The sequence below is a fragment of the Mirounga leonina genome, unplaced genomic scaffold, assembly GCF_011800145.1.
Source record: "Mirounga leonina isolate KUSES-001 unplaced genomic scaffold, KU_Mleo_1.0 Mir_199, whole genome shotgun sequence".
Lineage (NCBI taxonomy): Eukaryota > Metazoa > Chordata > Mammalia > Carnivora > Phocidae > Mirounga > Mirounga leonina.
The window spans coordinates 12,943,192-12,960,568 of record NW_023270498.1 but is presented as its reverse complement, the minus strand read 5'-3'; the positions used below and the strand labels follow the sequence as shown (position 1 = coordinate 12,960,568).

Sequence of the window (17,377 nt, the reverse complement as noted above, 5' to 3'; positions counted from 1 at the left end):
TGTCTTCTTCGGAGAAATGTGTGTGTAAACCCTCTGCTCATTTTTAAATCGGGCTTTTTGTTGTTGGGTTGTAAGCTCATTTTGGTTTTCATTTGCATTTCCCTGATGGCTAATGATATCGAGCATCTTTTCATGTGCTTATTGGCTATTTGTATATCTTTTTTTGAAAGTGTGTCAACACTGCTCATTTTAAAATTGGGTTGTCTTTTTATTGTTGGCTTGTAAGCTAATTGTGGTTTACATTTGCATTTCTCTGATGGCTAGTGATGTTGAGCATCTTTTCCTATGCTTAAAGGCCATTTGTGTATCTTCTTTGGAGAAATGTCTATTCAGATCCTTTGCAAAATGGCTTATTTGCCTTCTTATTATTTGAGTTGTAAATTACTGAGTTTCTTCATAAATTCTAGTTATAAGTTCCTTACCGGATATGTGACTTGAAAAAAACTTTTTTTTTTAAATAGACAATATACTATATTTGAAACAAGATTGCACTCTTGAATTTTAGAATATATCAGAATTGCATTATTATTTCATAAATTCTTCTTTTACTTAACATGCTGACATGTCCAGCTATTCTCAGATGGGTGTGTGGGCATGTGTGTATGTGTTTGTGCGTGTGTTTTTTTTTTTTTTTTGGTGTTCAAAAAAAAAGAAGCAGGCTCCCCGCAGAGCAGGGAGGCCAATGCGGGGCTTGATCCCTGCACCCTGGGATCATGACCTGAGCCGAAGACAGATGCTTAACGACTGAGCCACCCAGGCGCCTCTAATTTGTTTATTGTTACTGTGTGGAAAGACAGTTGATTTTTATATATTGCCTTGTATCTTGCAAACTTGCTGAACTCATTTGTTAGTTCTAAGAGTTTTTTAGTGGATTCCTAAGGATTTACTATATATAATATTATGTCATCTGCAAATATAGTTTTACTTCTTTCTTCCCAGTCTAGATTCCTTTCATTTCTTTTTCTCTCCTAATTGCACTGGCTAAAACCTCCAGTATAATGTTGAATTGAAGTGATGAGAGCAGGCATCCTTCCCTTGTTCTAATATTAGGGGGGAAGCATTCAATTTTTTACATTTACTTATGATGTGACCTGTGTTTTTTTCACATATGTCCTTCTTGAGATTGAAGAAGTGCACTTCTTTACCTAGTGTGTTGACTATTTCATCATTAAGGGTATTGGATTTTATCAAATTCTTTATCTGCATCTGTCAAGATAATCATTTTGTGTTTTTCCTTTATTTTAATGATTTGATTGTTATACTGATTGATTTTCAAATATTAAATCAACCTTGTTCCTGAGAAAATTGATCCCAGTTACTCATGATATAAAGTTCTTTTGTATATTGTCAGATTCAATTTGCTAGTATTTTGTTGAGAATTTGTGTTTATGCTCATTAGAGATATTGGCCTGTATAGTTTTCTTTTCTTTTCTTTTTTTTTTTTTTAAGATTTTCTTATTTTTTATTAGAGAGAGAGGGAGAATACAAGCAGGGGGAGTGGCAGGTGGAGGGAGAGCGAGAAGCAGGCTCCCCGCTCAGCAGGGAGCCTGACGTGGGGCTTGATCCCAGGACCCTGGAATCATGACCTGGGCCGAAGGCAGCCGCTTAACCGACTCAGCCACCCAGGCGCCCCTATAGTTTTATTTTCTTGTGATGTCTTTGTGTGGCTTGATCTCAGTATATTACTGGCCTCATAGAAGAAATTGAGAGGTGTTCTTTCCTCTTTTGGTTTTTGGAAGCATTTGCGAAGAATTAATGTTAATTCTTTAAAAGCTTGGTAGATGTATGATTTTACTCATATGTGGAATTTAAGAAACAAAACAACTGAACAAAGGGAAAGGAAAAAGAGAGAGAGAAGCAAATCAAGAAATAGACTCTTTTTTTTAATTAATTATTTTTTTTTAAAGATTTTATTTATCTATTTGAGAGAGAGAGAGAGAGAATGAGAGAGAGAGCATGAGGGGGGGAGGGTCAGAGGGAGAAGCAGACGCCCCGCCGAGCAGGGAGCCCAATGCGGGACTTGATCCCGGGACTCCAGGATCATGACCTGAGCCGAAGGCAGTCGCCCAACCAACTGAGCCACCCAGGTGCCCAGAAATAGACTCTTAACTACAGAGAACAAACTGATGGTTACCAGGGGATAGGTGGGTGAGGGGATAGGTTAAATAGGTGATGGGGATTAAGGATTGCACTTCTTGTGATGAGCACCTGGTGATGTATGGAAGCGTTGAATCACTGTACTATACACCTGAAGCTAATATTACACTGTATGATAACTAACTGGAACTTAAATAAAAACTTTAAAAAATGCTTGGTAGAATTTTCCTAGACTTTTTAAATTTTGTTGGAAGCTTTTTGATTACAAAGTCCGTTTCTCTAATTGTCATATATCTATTCAGTTTTTCTATTTATTTGTTAGATTTATTTCTTACTTTTTTTTTAAAGTTTAGGTACAGGGGTGCCTGGGTGGCTCAGTTAAGCATCTGCCTTTGGCTCAGGTCATGATCCCCGGGTCCTGGGATTGAGTCCTGCATTGGGCTCTCTGCTTAGTGGGGAATCTGCTCCTCTCTTTACCACTCTCCCCTGCTCACTCTCTCTCTCAAATAAATAAATACAATCTTAAAAAAGAAAAGCTCAGGTACAGATGTGTCACTTTTGTTGATCTTTTCAGGGAGCCAACTTTTTTTTTGTTGATTTTCTCCATTGGGCTACTATTCTCTATTTCATTATTTCCTGCTCTACTCTGTATTACTTCCTTCCTTTTACTTGCTTTGAGTTTAGTTTGCTTTTCTTTTTCCAGTGTCTAAAGGGGGAATGCTAGGTTATTGATTTGAAATATTTCTTCTTTTAAAATATAGGTATGTACAGCTATAAATTGCCCTCCAATACTGCTTTAGCTCCATCTCATAAATTTTGGTATATTGTACCTTTATTTTCATTCATCTTGAAACATTTTCTTTTAAAAGTTTTTTTTATTTGGGTATAGTTGACATACACTGTTACATTAGTTTTGGGTGTACATCATAGTGATTCCACGTGTTTATACATTATGCTATGCTCACCACAGGTGTAACTACCATCTGTTACATTCCTTATGTTGTGCCTTTCATTCCTATGGCTGGAAGCCTATACTTCCCACTCCCCTTCACCCATTTTGCCCACCTCCCACCTCCCATCCCTCTAGCAACCATTAGTTTGTTCTCTGTATTTATAAGTCTGATTCTGCTTTTTGTTTGTTAATTCATTTGTTTTGTTTTTTGGATTCCACATATAAGGGAAATCATATGATATTTGTCTTTCTCTGTTTGACTTACTTCATTTAGCATAATACCCTCTAGGTCCAACCATACTATCTCAAATGGCATGATCTCATTCTTTTTTATGACTATGTAATATTTCAGTGTACGTGCATGCGTGTGTGTTTACGTACACATGTACATACACACCACATCTTCCTTACCCATTTGTCTGCTAATGGACACTTGGGTTGCTTCCATATCTTGGCTATTATAAATAATGCTGCAATAAATATAGGGGTGTATATATCTTTCTGAATTACTGTTTTTGTTTTCTTTGGGTAAATACCGAGTAGTGGAATTATTGGATCATATGGTATTTCTATTCTTATTTTTTTGAGGAAACTTTATACTATTTTCCACAGTATGGAGTGTACCAATTACATTCCCACCAACAGCACACGAAGGTTCCTTTCTCCCCATGTCTTTGTTCACACTTGTTACTTCTTGTCTTTTTGATTTTAGTCATTCTGACAGGTGTAAGGTGATATCTTGTGGTGGTTTTAATTTGTATTTCCCTGATGATTGGTGATGTTGAGCATCTTTTCATGTGTCTGTTGTCCATTTGTATGTTTTCTAAGGAAAAATCTCTATTCAGGTCCTTTGACCATTTTTAATCAGATTATATGTTTTTTTGGTGGTGAGTTGTGTAAATTCTTTCCGTATTTTGGATATGCACCCTTTATTGGGTATATCATTTGCAAATATCTTCTCCCATTCATTAAATAGCTTTTTGTTTTGTTGGTGGTTTCTTTTACTGTGCAAAAGCTTTTTATTTTGATGTAGTCCCAATAGTTTATTTTTGCTTTTGTTTCCCTCCTCTTAGGAGACATATCTAGAAAAATTTTGCTGTAGTTGATGTTAGAGAAATTACTGTCTGTGTTCTCCTAGAATTTTTATGGTCTCAGGGCTCACATTTGGGTCTTTAATTTATTTTGAGTTTATTTTTGTGTATGGTATTAGAAAGTGGTCCAGCTCATTCTATTACATGTAGCTATTTAGTTTTCCCAGCACCATTTATTGAAGAGACTGTCTTTTCCCCATTGTGTATTCTTGGCTCCTTTGTAATAGATTAATTGATCGTATAAGTGTGGGTTCATTTCTGGGGTCTCTATTCTGTTCTATTGATTTATGTGTCTATTTTTGTGCCAGTACCATACTGTTTTGATTACTACAGCTTTTTTTTTTTTTTTTTTTAAGATTTTATTTACTTGAGAGAGAGCACGAGTGGGTTGAGGGACAGAGGGAGAAGCTGAGCAGGGAGCCCAATGTGGGACTCAATCCTGGACTCTGGGATCATTACCTGAGCCGAAGGCAGACACTTCATGAATGACTGAGCCACCCAGGTGCCCTGATTATTACAGCTTTGTAGTATAACTTGAAATCTGGAATTGTGATACCTGCAGCTTTGTTTTTCTTCCTCAAGATTTCCTTGAGTATTTGAGGTCTTTTGTGGTTCCATATAAATTTTAGGATTATTTGTTTTATTTTTGTCAAAAAAACACCATTGGTATTTTGATAAGGATTGCATTGAATCTGTAGATTGCTTTGGGTAGTATGCACATTTTAACATTTATATTAAGTCATCTAATCCATGAGCATGAAATATCTTTCCATTTGTTTCATCTTCAGTTTCTTTACTCAGTGTTTTATAGTTTTCAAAGTACAGGTCTTTCACCTCTTTAAGTCTATTCCTAGGTATTTTATTCTTTTTGGTGCAATTGCAAATGAGGTTGTATTCTTAATTTCTCTTTCTACTATTTTGTTATTGGTATATAGAATGCTACTGATTTCTGGGTATTAATTTTGTATCCTGCGGTTTTACTGAATTCATTTATTACTGGAGTCTAGGACTTTCTTTCTTTCTTTTTTTTTTAAAGATTTTTTATTTATTTATTTGACAGTGAGAGAGAGACAGTGAAAGCAGGAACACAAGCAGGGGGAGTGGGAGAGAGAGAAGCAGGCTTCCCGCTGAGCAGGGAGCCCGATGTGGGGCTCTATCCCAGAACCCTGGGATCATGACCTGAGCTGAAGGCAGATGCTTAAAAACTGAGCCACCCAGGCACCCCTGGAGTCTAAGACTTTCTATGTATAGTATCATGTCGTTTGCAAATAGGGACAGTTTTAACTTCTTTACCAATATGGATGCCTCTTATTCATCTTGAGGTATTTTCTAATTTCTTATGTGATTTTTTTTGTTACTCATTAGTGTTTTGAAATTGTTGTTTACTGTCCACATATTTTTGGGTTTCCAAAATATGCCTCTGTTAGTGATTCTAATTTCATTCAGTTGTTACCTGAGAACATATTTTGTATGAACTCACTACTTTTAAATTTATTTTAGCTTGTCTTATGGCCTATGATATTGTCTGTCCTAGAGGATTTTCCATGTCCACTTGAGAAGAATGTGTGTTTTGTTGTTGGATGAAGTGTTTTCTAGATATTAGATATACTTGGTTTATGGTATTCAAATCTTTTCTTTCTTTTTTGATTTTCTATCTAGTTGTTCTTTTTTTTTTTTACATTTTAATTTATTGTTATGTTAGTCACCATACAATACATCATTAGTTTTTGATGTGGTGATCCACGATTCATTGTTTTCATATAATACCCAGTGCTCCATGCAGTTTGTGCCCTCCTTAATACCCATCACCGGGCTAACCCATCCCCCAACACCCCTCCCCTCTAAAACCCTCAGTTTGTTTCTCAGAATCCATAGTCTCTCATGGTTCATCTCTCCCTCCGATTTCCCCCCACTTCATTTTTCCCTTCCTTCTCCTAATGTCCTCCATGCTATTCCTTATGTTCCAGAAATAAGTGAAACCATATGATAATTGACTTTCTCTGCTTGACTTATTTCACTTAGCATAATCTCCTCCAGTCCCATCCATGTTGTTGTAAAAGTTGGGTATTCATCCTTTCTGATGGCTGAGTAATACCACCTTACACCAGGTAGAATGGCAAAAATTGACAGGGCAAGAAACAACAAATGTTGGAGAGGTTGTGGAGAAAGGGGGACCCTCTTACACTGTTGGTGGGAATGCAAGTTGGTACAGCCACTTTGGAAAACAGTGTGGAGGTGCCTCAAAAAATTAAAAATAGAGCTACCCTATGACCCAGCAATTGCACTCCTGGGTATTTGCCCCACAGACACGGATGTAGTGAAAAGAAGGGCCATATGCACCCCAGTGTTCATAGCAGCGATGTCCCGCAATAGTCAAGCTGTGGAAAGAGCTGAGATGCCCCTCAACAGATGAATGGATAAAGAAGATGTGGTCCATATATACAATAGAATATTACTATCTAGTTGTTCTACTCACTGTTCATATTTGAGTTTGAAACCTCCTTCTAGTATTCCTGATGTGTCTGTTTCTCCTTTCAAATCAGTCACTTTTTGCTTTTTGTTTTTTGGCAGCTCTGTTTTTAGGTGCATATGTGCTTATAGTTGTTATATCTTCCTAGTGCAATGATCCCATTTTCTATTTTTATTTTCTCTAGTGACATTTTTTTGGTTTGTTTTAAGATCTATTTCGTCTGGTATTAGTATAGCCACTCCAGCATTCTTATGGCTGTTGTTTGCATGACATATTTTTTCCCATGCTTTCATTTTTTCAGCCTATTTGTATCTTTGAATCTGAAGTGTGTTAGTAAGTTGGTTTCAGTTGGTGTTTCACTGAAATTATTTGGCATAAATTGTCACTTCTAACAGTGATAATGTTGTCTCTAATATATTGATGTAACTTAATGTTTGTTTAATGCTTATAATTTCATATTGTTATTCTGGATAATGTAATGATGTTTTTGGAATATTAATCAGGTATAGTCTCCCCTTTTCAGGAAGTTTAAATATAAGATAAAGGATTTATTATCTCATTTATTCCTACTGGTCTGAGAAGTAGAGCAGATAAAATATGAGTTTATTCATTTTATAGTGAGAAAATGTGTCTATAAACTTAAATTTGAACTTGTCTCTCATTTTTAACACTATAAATAATCTTAAATCCCAATGATAAATTTAATTTTAAATTTACTGATTCAAGCCACTACAAATTTTTTCCAATCATAATAGGTAGAAAACAGCCAGAGGTTTCCAATTTTAATTGCTTTATCTTCCTTGAAATTGAGTTGAAAAGCAGAGAAAAAGTTTAGTCATTAAATATTCTCGTTTACTTTCTTTTAACATTATTTAGCACTCTCATAAGATGATTGATACACTTCATGTATGGATTGCAGGAAAGAAAAAACTAGCTTCTGAAAATGATTGAATAACAGCTGGAATTAATGAATAAGGGAGTGATTGAATGAATGTATCAACCAGATGAAATGTAGGCTTTTTTTAGGTATTCTGTGTGATGAAAGGATTAACAGAATTCAAGGTAGTGCAAAATAGGAACTCTATGATATAACAATGACTGATAATAATGTTAATGATAATGTTAGCTAATTTTTATAGGATAGTTATTGTTTGCCAGGCACTGTTCTAATATCTTTACATATAGGTCAAAGATTGGATTGTCAGATCAGACTGACATGAATTGAAAATGTTAATCAGTATTAAGGTTTACTTTTAATTTTAAGGATACAAGGAACCAAAAGGCACAGGAAAAGCAGACAGGGGTCCTGGATATTGAGAGAGACCCCCCAGGTTCTTTCTTTTCACCATAGACAAAACTGTCAATCCCAGAGCAGTAGATATGATCTCTAATGAAGTACATGGGTTACCTCATACAATAGGGAACATTATAGGCTGCGAAACATTCCATTTTATACTCCAATAATTGCACAGGTGATGTCCCATCCTTTATAAACCTATGGATTCTAGGTTTGTTTTCCATAGTACTTCTAAAACAAGGGTATTCTGCTAAAAGCCTTCTATGGATAAGTACTTTTTTTTTCTTAAGCAAATACCATTAGTATATTTGTCAGTAATTAGCGTGCTTATAAGGAGAATAGACCAGGTCTTCTGCCTTCTTTTTCCTGGGAGAGCCTCCTACCCAACAAGAAAAAAAAAAAAAGCTCTCTTTCGTTTCCAGTAGATTTACTCATTTAAATTCAAATTCAGTTATTTATTTTTTAGGATAAACAAGGTAAATACATTAAGAAGGATCTTCAGACATGTGTGGTTTTTTTTTTAAGATTTTATTTATTTGACACAGAGAGAGAGAGATAGCGAGAGAGAGAGAGAGAAAGAGCACAAGCAGGGGGAGTGGCAGGCAGAGGGAGAAGCAGGCTCCCCACTGATCAGGGAGCCCGATATGGGGCTCGATCCCAGGATCCTGGGATCATGACCTGAGCGGAAGGCAGACGCTTAACTGACTGAGCCACCCATGCGCCCCTAGACATGTTTAAAAATATTTGATATGATTTGATTTGGTTTAGTTTGGTTGGTAGGAGATGGAGTGAAAAATACAGTAAATATAAATATATTCTTACCACCAGCAGATAATCACCATAGCAGCTTGTTGTATTCCTTTTGTGTGTGTGCATGCATATGTCATAAACAATTTTTTCTTCTGTTTGATCTTAGAATATTTGAGAAAAGGGCGCCTGGGTGGCTCAGTTGGTTAAGCGACTGCCTTTGGCTCAGGTCATGATCCCAGAGTCCCTGGATCGAGTCCCGCATCCGGCTCCCTGCTTGGCAGGGAGTCTCCTTCTCCCTCTGACCCTCCCCCCCTCTCATGTGCTCTCTCTCATTCTCTCTCTCACAAATAAATAAATAAAATCTTTAAAAAAAAAGAGAGAGAATATTTGAGAAAAAATATGGTGGTTTCAACTTTCAGTTTTCTCTGTTTTTCTCACCCCAACCCAGGATGGAGATCCAGTTCGTCCAGGAGTGGCCATGACTGATCTTGCTACTGGCCTGTATGCATATGGAGCCATTATGGCTGGACTGATACAAAGATATAAAACGGGGAAAGGACTGTTCATTGATTGTAACCTACTGTCATCTCAGGTACCGATCCAAAGAACTTTTGAGATTGTGGTGTAAAGACATGTATCTGGGTTATACTCTTTCATATCAAATCCTATGGTCACATGTGCAAAAAAAAAAAACCAAAAAACCAAAAACAGAAAAAATCCACAAACAACAACAGCAAAAGCTGTTCTATTTTGGTATACTTAATTATTATTAAGTTAAAATAAACAGACCATGAAGATTTTGTTGTATGTAGACATTGCTGTTGAATTAGAAGTTTAAAGACTATTTATATATATATTTTTTTTTTGTTTTTTTTTTTTTAAAGATTTTATTTATTTATTCATGAGAGACAGAGAGAGAGAGGCAGAGGGAGAAGCAGGCTCCCAAGGAGCAGAGAGCCCGATGCGGGACTTGATCCCAGGACCCTGGGATCATGACCTGAGCCGAAGGCAGACGCTTAACCATCTGAGCTACCCAGGCGCCCAAAGACTATTTATATTAAAATGGGTCTATTACTACTTGTGAGACAGGAGTACATTTGGTTCTATTTTATTGTCACATGAGCTCTGTAACTTCTTTTGACCAGGGTTTCTTCACCTGTTTTGTACTGTGGATCCTTTGAATAGTCTGGTGAAGGCTATGGACCTTTTTTCAGAATTATTTTTTTAGATGCATAAATTGATATATTTAGGATTGCAAGGGAAGCAAGTTACATTAAAATACAGTTATTTCAACGTAAAAACCAATTTTGTGTTGTAATAACATATATGATTTTTTACTAACACATTAAACCATAAGATCTATTTTTGGGCTTAGTAACTATTGCAATTTTGAGGTAATGTTGAACATAAATGATGTTTTAAGATATCTGCAATAGCTAGAATATGATATGAAAATATGGATAATATTTATTGGTGATCAAGCCATAGGCACTACTAATATTCCTATGGTTTGTTGCCTACATTCATAATTGAAGAAAATGCTAAATTTTAGTTAGAAGTTGGATGGACATAAAGATATATTTTTTTTCCGTTCAAGTTAATTAGTTCATTCTTTCCACGGACTCTAGGTTAAGAACCCCTGGCTTGGATAGTTATTAGTTATGTCATGCTAAATACTAAACTGCTGGAATTAAAAGGTTAACTAACTCTGAAATTGACATTTTGCCTCCTTTTTATTGGAGCAGACCCAGATGCCTATTCAGAATAGATAATTCTTCAGGAATAGAAAAAAAGAAAATACCAAATTTGTGCAAGGAGATACTTTACTATGGGAAAAATTACTTTATAGATGGAGACCTCAGTTAGGAATTTCAGATTTAAGTGGCATAAATGGGAGACTAGTAAACTTGGAAAACTGCTTTGGAGATTTGTTCTCGTAGACAAAATTAAGGAGTTGTCTAGGGTAAAAAAAAAAACCCATCAAAATGGTTAAAGGTAAAATACTACATATGGGGTTTCAACATTAGCTTTGAGTCACAGTGAGCATTTTAGTGGTTATATAAAAGGGTAAAATAATTCTCTCCGAATGAATGAACTGTCTTCTAAATAGAGAAACACAGATGTTAGTTATGGGAAGAAGCTGAAAGCCTTTTCTTCCCTCCTCTAATTTTATAGCTGTAAGGAACCTGAGGTAGGGTAAGTGACTGACTACAAGTTACACATTCCTTAAGGATGGAAGCCAGGAAGATTTCAGGGGGTTTGACCTGTGCAATCACAGAGGGTTCTAAGCTTAGTTTAAATGCTCTGTTATCACTGCCTTGAGATTCCTAATTATTTTTGAATTAGAGGCCCTACATTTTTTTCACTTTGCACCAGTACTTGCAAATTATGTGACCAGTCCTGAATTTGGGACTCTATTTAAGTCTCCTGATCTTTACCTAGTCTGCTTTACTTATATGTCAATGATTAATTAGCTTTGGAAGAAATTCTCTTGTAGCGCTTGGTAGAGTTTAATTCTCTTCCGGCTCCTAACACAATGATTCATGATGTGGAGGTGTGTGGTTCCCTGGGGGTGAGAGTGGAAGGGGATGGTATCACTGGTGGGGCTGTTTCAAAGTGAGGGTACAGGAAATACAAATGCATGCATGCATGCTCACATACATGCTTTCTAGTCATTTTGGGTATGTGTCTGTGTTTGTTGTTCGTGTTGTCCCCTGAGCCTATAAGTCCCATAAATGCGGGAATGTTTGTTCCTGCTTACAGTGGTATCCTCAAAATGCAGCCTAGTATTTGTCAAATAGTGGGCTCTCCCAATCTTTTGAGATCAATAGGATGCCCACTGTTAGCAATGTGTATGTCTCATGGCCCTTAGGTTTGCTAGGAAAGGTTAGAAAAAGGTAGAAAACCATGGAGTTAGGATAAGCACTTGATAAACAACTAATGATGAGATGATTTGCTTTTAGCAAACCTGGTAGCAGTGTTTTAGTCTATTTGCTGTAGCTAATCTAGTTAAAGGTTGCTAAAGTTATTAGTGTGATTAAGACTCATTAGCTACTTTTTTTTTTTAATTGAGGTAAAACTGACATAAAACATTATATTAGTTTCAGATGGATAACATAATGATTTGATATTTGTATATATTGCAAAATGATCACCACAATAAGTTTGGTTAACATCCATCATGATACATAGTTGTGATCTTCTTTTCCCATGAGAACGTTTGCAATCTACTCTCTTAGCAGCTTTCAAATATGCAGTACAGTATTATTAGCTATAGTCACCATGCTGTACATTACATCCCTGTGACTTATTTATTTTATAACTGGAAATTTGTACCATTTGACGCCTTTCACCTATTTTACCAACCCTTTGCCTCTTGCAACGACCAATCTGTTCTCTGTATCTATGAGCTCAGTTTTTTTTTTTTTTTAAGTAAAAAAAATTTCTTCTAGATCCTACATATAAGCAAGACTGTATTCTATCTGTCTTTCTCTGACTGGCTTATTTTACTTAGCATAATGCCCTCAGGGTCCATCCATGTTGTTACAGATGGTGGGATTTCCTCCTTTTTTTGATGGCTGAATAACATTCCATTCATTGTGTGTATATATGTACAACATTTTTTTATCCATTCATCCATTGATGAACACTTAGATTGTTTCCATATCTTGGCTATTGTCATTACCTTTTAACAATAAAAATCAATTAAGTCTTATTTTAGAGCTATGGATTTTCAGATCTACTGTTTTATATGATCTCCATAATAATCACCTGAGGTAGGTAGGGCAGGAGTTTTTTTAAAGATTTTATTTATTTATTTATTTGAGAGCGAGCACAAGAGCTGGATTGGGGTGAAGGGCAGAGGGGGAGGGAGCGGGAAAGAATCCCAAGCAGACTCCATGCTGAGTGCAAGTCTGGGCTCTCTCTCACAACCCGAAGATCATGACCTGAGCTGAAACCAAGAGTTAAATGCTCAACTGGCACCCAGGCAGATGGGGCAGGAATTTTTATTCCTATTTTACTTACAAAGAAACTGAAGCTAGGAAATGTTGATCTGCTTGACCAACGGAGTCACAGCGAGAATTCTGGTTTCTGATATCCTGACTGGTTCTCTTTTCCCTATGTGATAAAGACAAAAGCTTTGGCACTGAGGGACAGGCAAGATCCAGCTTTCCTGTGGCGAAGCTCCAGGGGAGAAGGCAAATTTAGTAAGAGGCAGAGGAAGCAAAAGACCCCCCAGTAACAAGGGAACACAGAGCAGGACTGGCCCCTTGTGCCCCCACGTTGCATGCCAAGAGTCAGAATAAGACAGTGTGACACAGTGGGCCCCTCTGAAGCATTATCTAATCATGTTCAGATCCAGTGAGTGAAAACTGTCATGGAATTTAACCTGATGGACAAGTGTTTCTGTTGAAATACGAGAATTTTGAGAAAGAGAACATTTGGAGTGAGTTTTTTATGAGCTCTGGTCAGCCGAGGACTCACTGTGTCCCAGGCGCTGTGGTAGCTCAGTTGGAGTGAGAGGTGACACATCTGTTCGAGGCTTCATACCAGAGGTGGTGGTGTCATGTAGGAGAACTGGAGGTGACGCATGTCGTTCTCTGTAGCATAGGGTCTTAGAACGCAGTTGGGCCAAGAGTATTAAGGGCCTCCTATGTCATGCTTAGGAATCTGGATTTTAACCGCTTATGTCCTCTGTTTCTTTATCTAGCAATTCTGTTGGTTATGGTCTTTTCAACCAAAGACACTGTCTCCTTGGATACATGCTATTGTTCCCACAAGCTAGAATAGCCTCTGAGCTATGAATAGTGCTAGAGCTTCAAAGGACAGTGGTACAGACAATAGTTTATGCTGAAGCCAGTCTGAAGTGCAAGGCAGTGGGTGATAAGATTTTCTTTCTTTTTTTTTTTTTAAAGATTTTATTTATTTATTTGAGAGAGAGAGAATGAGAGACAGAGAGCACGAGAGGGAAGAGGGCAGAGGGAGAAGCAAACCCCCTGCTGAGCAGGGAGCCCGATGCGGGACTCGATCCCGGGACTCCAGGATCATGACCTGAGCCGAAGGCAGTCGCTCAACCAACTGAGCCACCCAGGCGCCCCAAGATTTTCTTTTTTTTAAAGATTTTATTTATTTGAGTGAGAGAGAGATCACGAGCAGGGGGGAAGGGTAGAGGGAGAAGCAGGCTTTCCACGGAGCAGGGAGCCCTCTGCGGGGCTCGATCCCAGGACCCTGGGATCATGACCTGAACTGATGGCAGACGCTTCACCGACAGAGCCACCCAGGAACTTAATAAGACCATTTTCATTCTCTTCACCCACTGCCGCCCAGGCTCTATTCATCTCTTTTTGCCTCTACCATATTTCTTGACTCTGTGTTACTTCTTTTCTTCTCATCTCATATGTGCTTTTTGAGCCTTGGGCATCTCTTTTCTCTCTTTGTCTTTTTCCCACTTGTCTTTCTTTACTTTTCACTCCTATCCTGCACTGTCTGCCTTTTCCAAGTCCCTTTTCCTCTGTCTTTTATTATGTGGAGCTATTGTTGAAGCAGTTCTGGTACCAGATCTTACATCTTTATCCTATACCATGAAGGAGACTTACAGAATCTTTTAGCAGTTTCCCTGGAAGAAAAAGGAAGACCTTTTTTGTAGAAGGCCCAGAAAACAAGACCATATATTTCACTGGTTAAGTGACCATTCCAGAACCAATTAATGAGGGCTAAAAAATATGTTATTTGGCTTAAGCTGTTCTGTGTACTAGGGATGGGGTTAACTCCATCCAAACCATATGACTATAACTGGGGAGATGTGATTCCTCCAAAGAATGGTGTGGTTATTTTTTGGCCAGAGGCAGGGGAAATTGATGTTGGGGGACCAATCAACATTATACTAACAATACTGGGTTGTTTTGAGAATCTAATGCCACTAAAGAATGTGAAAAATTCTTTGTAAATTGGAAAGTTTCTGATGACTAGCATTAATTTTATTAGGTTACTGAAAAAATATTTTGCAGTGTTAGAAATGTGCTGAGATTAAAAAGGTAGTTGTTGATATAATTATTATAACTTTTCATAATAGAGAAATCTTGACTAATTTAGTCTTTCAATTTAAGATAACATTTATAGATTCTAGATCAAAATACCAAACCACAGAATGATTAAACTCTGCTTTATGTAAATGCAAAGTGCTATTTCTAGGTACTTTTCAAAGTAATATAATAGGAAACTTCACCTTTTAAAAAATGTGTTCATTTTCTTTTTTTTGTATAAATGTTCACCTGCATTGAGCAGATAACATTTGAACTTAATTTCAGCTGCCTGGAAAATGACTGAGATTTCATGCAGTGGGCAAAAAACATACTTTTCCACTCATTTTGATTGCATTACATAGGATGACGAATGATTATAACATTCAGTATCATTTGCTAAAAATGAAATTTTGTACTCCTTCTCTTAAAAGTGATCTAGTGTACAATTACACAAATTGCACTTGATTTGAATAGTAGTTAATTATTAACTCGGAGTTGATTGTCTCAACCACAACAAAACCATTTCATTGTAGAGACACGACAGTTGCCGGGATGTGGTTCACAAGTGGGCACCAAATTTTTCGTAGTTTCAAGGCTATGAACTTTTAACCCTTGCCGTAAAATTCTTTGATTTTTTTTTTAGTCTTAATATGATTTAAAGTTGTCAACTGAAGATTGTCTAACGTCAGCATCTAAACAGTATTCTTTAGATGATACTGGTAAATAACAAGGAAGTGGGTTTGGATGTGGTTCCAATTATTCTGTTGCTCTTATTCTTCTATTGTGGCTTACAGAAATATCTTTGGGAAGTTTTAATATCCTTCCTGTACTTAATTGTAACCAGGCTCCCCTAATTACTACGACAGTGAGTCTTTTTAGCACCAAACTTCCATAATTATTTTCACATATAGAATGTTTTGGCATTTTTGATGTCATTATTCTCTCTCCATGTTTGTAATACTGTTCATATTTAGGGTAGATAAAATTTCAGCTATCATTATTGTAGCACACTTCTGTGGATAAATTTCTGAATTTCAAACAAGTATAGTAATCTGAAATTCATCTTTTTGTGTCTTTAGATACCAGTGTTTCTGCTTTTCTTTTTTTATCCTATGTCTTTTTTAAGAACAGCTTTAGTGAGGTGTATTTTTTAAAAAAGATTTTTATTTATTTTTTTTTTGAGGGAGAGTGATAGAGCATGAGTAGGGTGAGGGATGGAGGGAGAGGGAGAAGCAGACTCCCCACTGAGTGGGGAGCCTGACTCGGGACTTGATCCCAGGACCCTGAGATCACGACCTGAGCTGAAGGCAGATGCTTAACTGAGCCACCCAAGCGACCTAGTGAGGTATGTTTTGCACATCATAACATTCACCCTGTCTCAAGGGACCATTTAATAATTTCTAGTACAGTTCATGTGTTATGCAACCATTACCGTAAATCAGGTTTTGAAATAAATACTCATACAGTTACTTCTGGTCTGGGTTGTACCCATGAGGCTAGAAAGGACCAGTTTTTAGTGGGGAAGGATGTAGGGCTGGGTTGACTCAGAATTCAGGGCCCATTATGATTCTGTGGGCCTTAGATGATTTTACCTTTGTGGGTCCTTTCCTCCATAAAAATACTAAGAACTGTAGCTGCATTGGAATAAAGATAAATATAATTCATTATTATATATTAATTATTATTGTGTTAATTTTTTTTCTCATTTTAAAATTAAAATTAAAACATTTTGTGTCCTTCTGAAGTATGGTGAGCACTATGCCTAATTGATAAGTCAGCTCTGGAAGAATTCCCTTAGGAACAGTGTGTAAATGTGCCAGATTTGTGAGGAAAGAAATAATGTATCTAGGAAGGAAGTGGAGGTTGGAAGTTGAGATCATGCTGAAGGGTGAACAGAGGATGGGAAGGGAGAAAAGCAGTAGCCTATGACCAGGGAAGTTGACAGCATGGAGCAGGGAGAGGAAAAAAGAGGAGCCCATATCAGAAAGCTTAAGAAATCAGAGAACTGTGAGTTTGCATTTGAACCTCCCTTTTTTGACAAGCCTGATGCATTCCTGCCATGAAGGCCCATGTCAGCCTGATCGTCCTTCGTTACTTGAGGCCAATTTTTTTTTTATTCTTATGTTAATCCCCATACATTACATCATTAGTTTTAGATGAAGTGTTCCATGATTCATTGTTTGTGCATAACACCCAGTGCTCCATGCAGAATGTGCCCTCCTCAATACCCACCACCAGGCTAACCCATCCTCCCACCCCCCTCCCCTCCAGAAGCCTGTTTGTTTTTCAGAGTCCATCATCTCTCATGGTTCATCTACCCCTCAGATTTCCCCCACCTCATTCTTCCCCTCCCGCTACCCTCCTCTTCTTCCTTTTTTTTTCTTAACATATATTGCATTATTTGTTTCAGAGGTACAGATCTGAGATTCAACAGTCCTGCACAATTCACAGCGCTTACCAGAGCACATACCCCCCCCCAGTGTCCATCACCCAGTCACCCCATCCCTCCCACCCCACCCCCCACTCCAACAACACTCAGTTTGTTTCCTGCGATTAAGAATTCCTCATATCAGTGAGATCATATGATACATGTCTTTCTCTGTTTGACTTATTTCACTCAACATAATACCCTCCAGTTCCATCCACGTCGTTGCAAATGGCAAGATCTCATTCCTTTTGATGGCTGCATAATATTCC

The 17,377-nt window shown here is 37.3% G+C and overlaps 1 protein-coding gene across 1 annotated transcript in view; it reads left to right on the top strand.

Annotated features, from left to right (window-relative positions):
* SUGCT (succinyl-CoA:glutarate-CoA transferase) overlaps positions 1-17,377 on the top strand; it is a 780,750-nt gene that overhangs the window by 120,130 nt on the left and 643,243 nt on the right. The window contains exon 8 of the mRNA XM_035026545.1: positions 9,050-9,249. Coding sequence (XP_034882436.1) covers positions 9,050-9,249 — 200 coding nt within the window. The remainder of the gene's footprint in view (positions 1-9,049; positions 9,250-17,377) is intronic.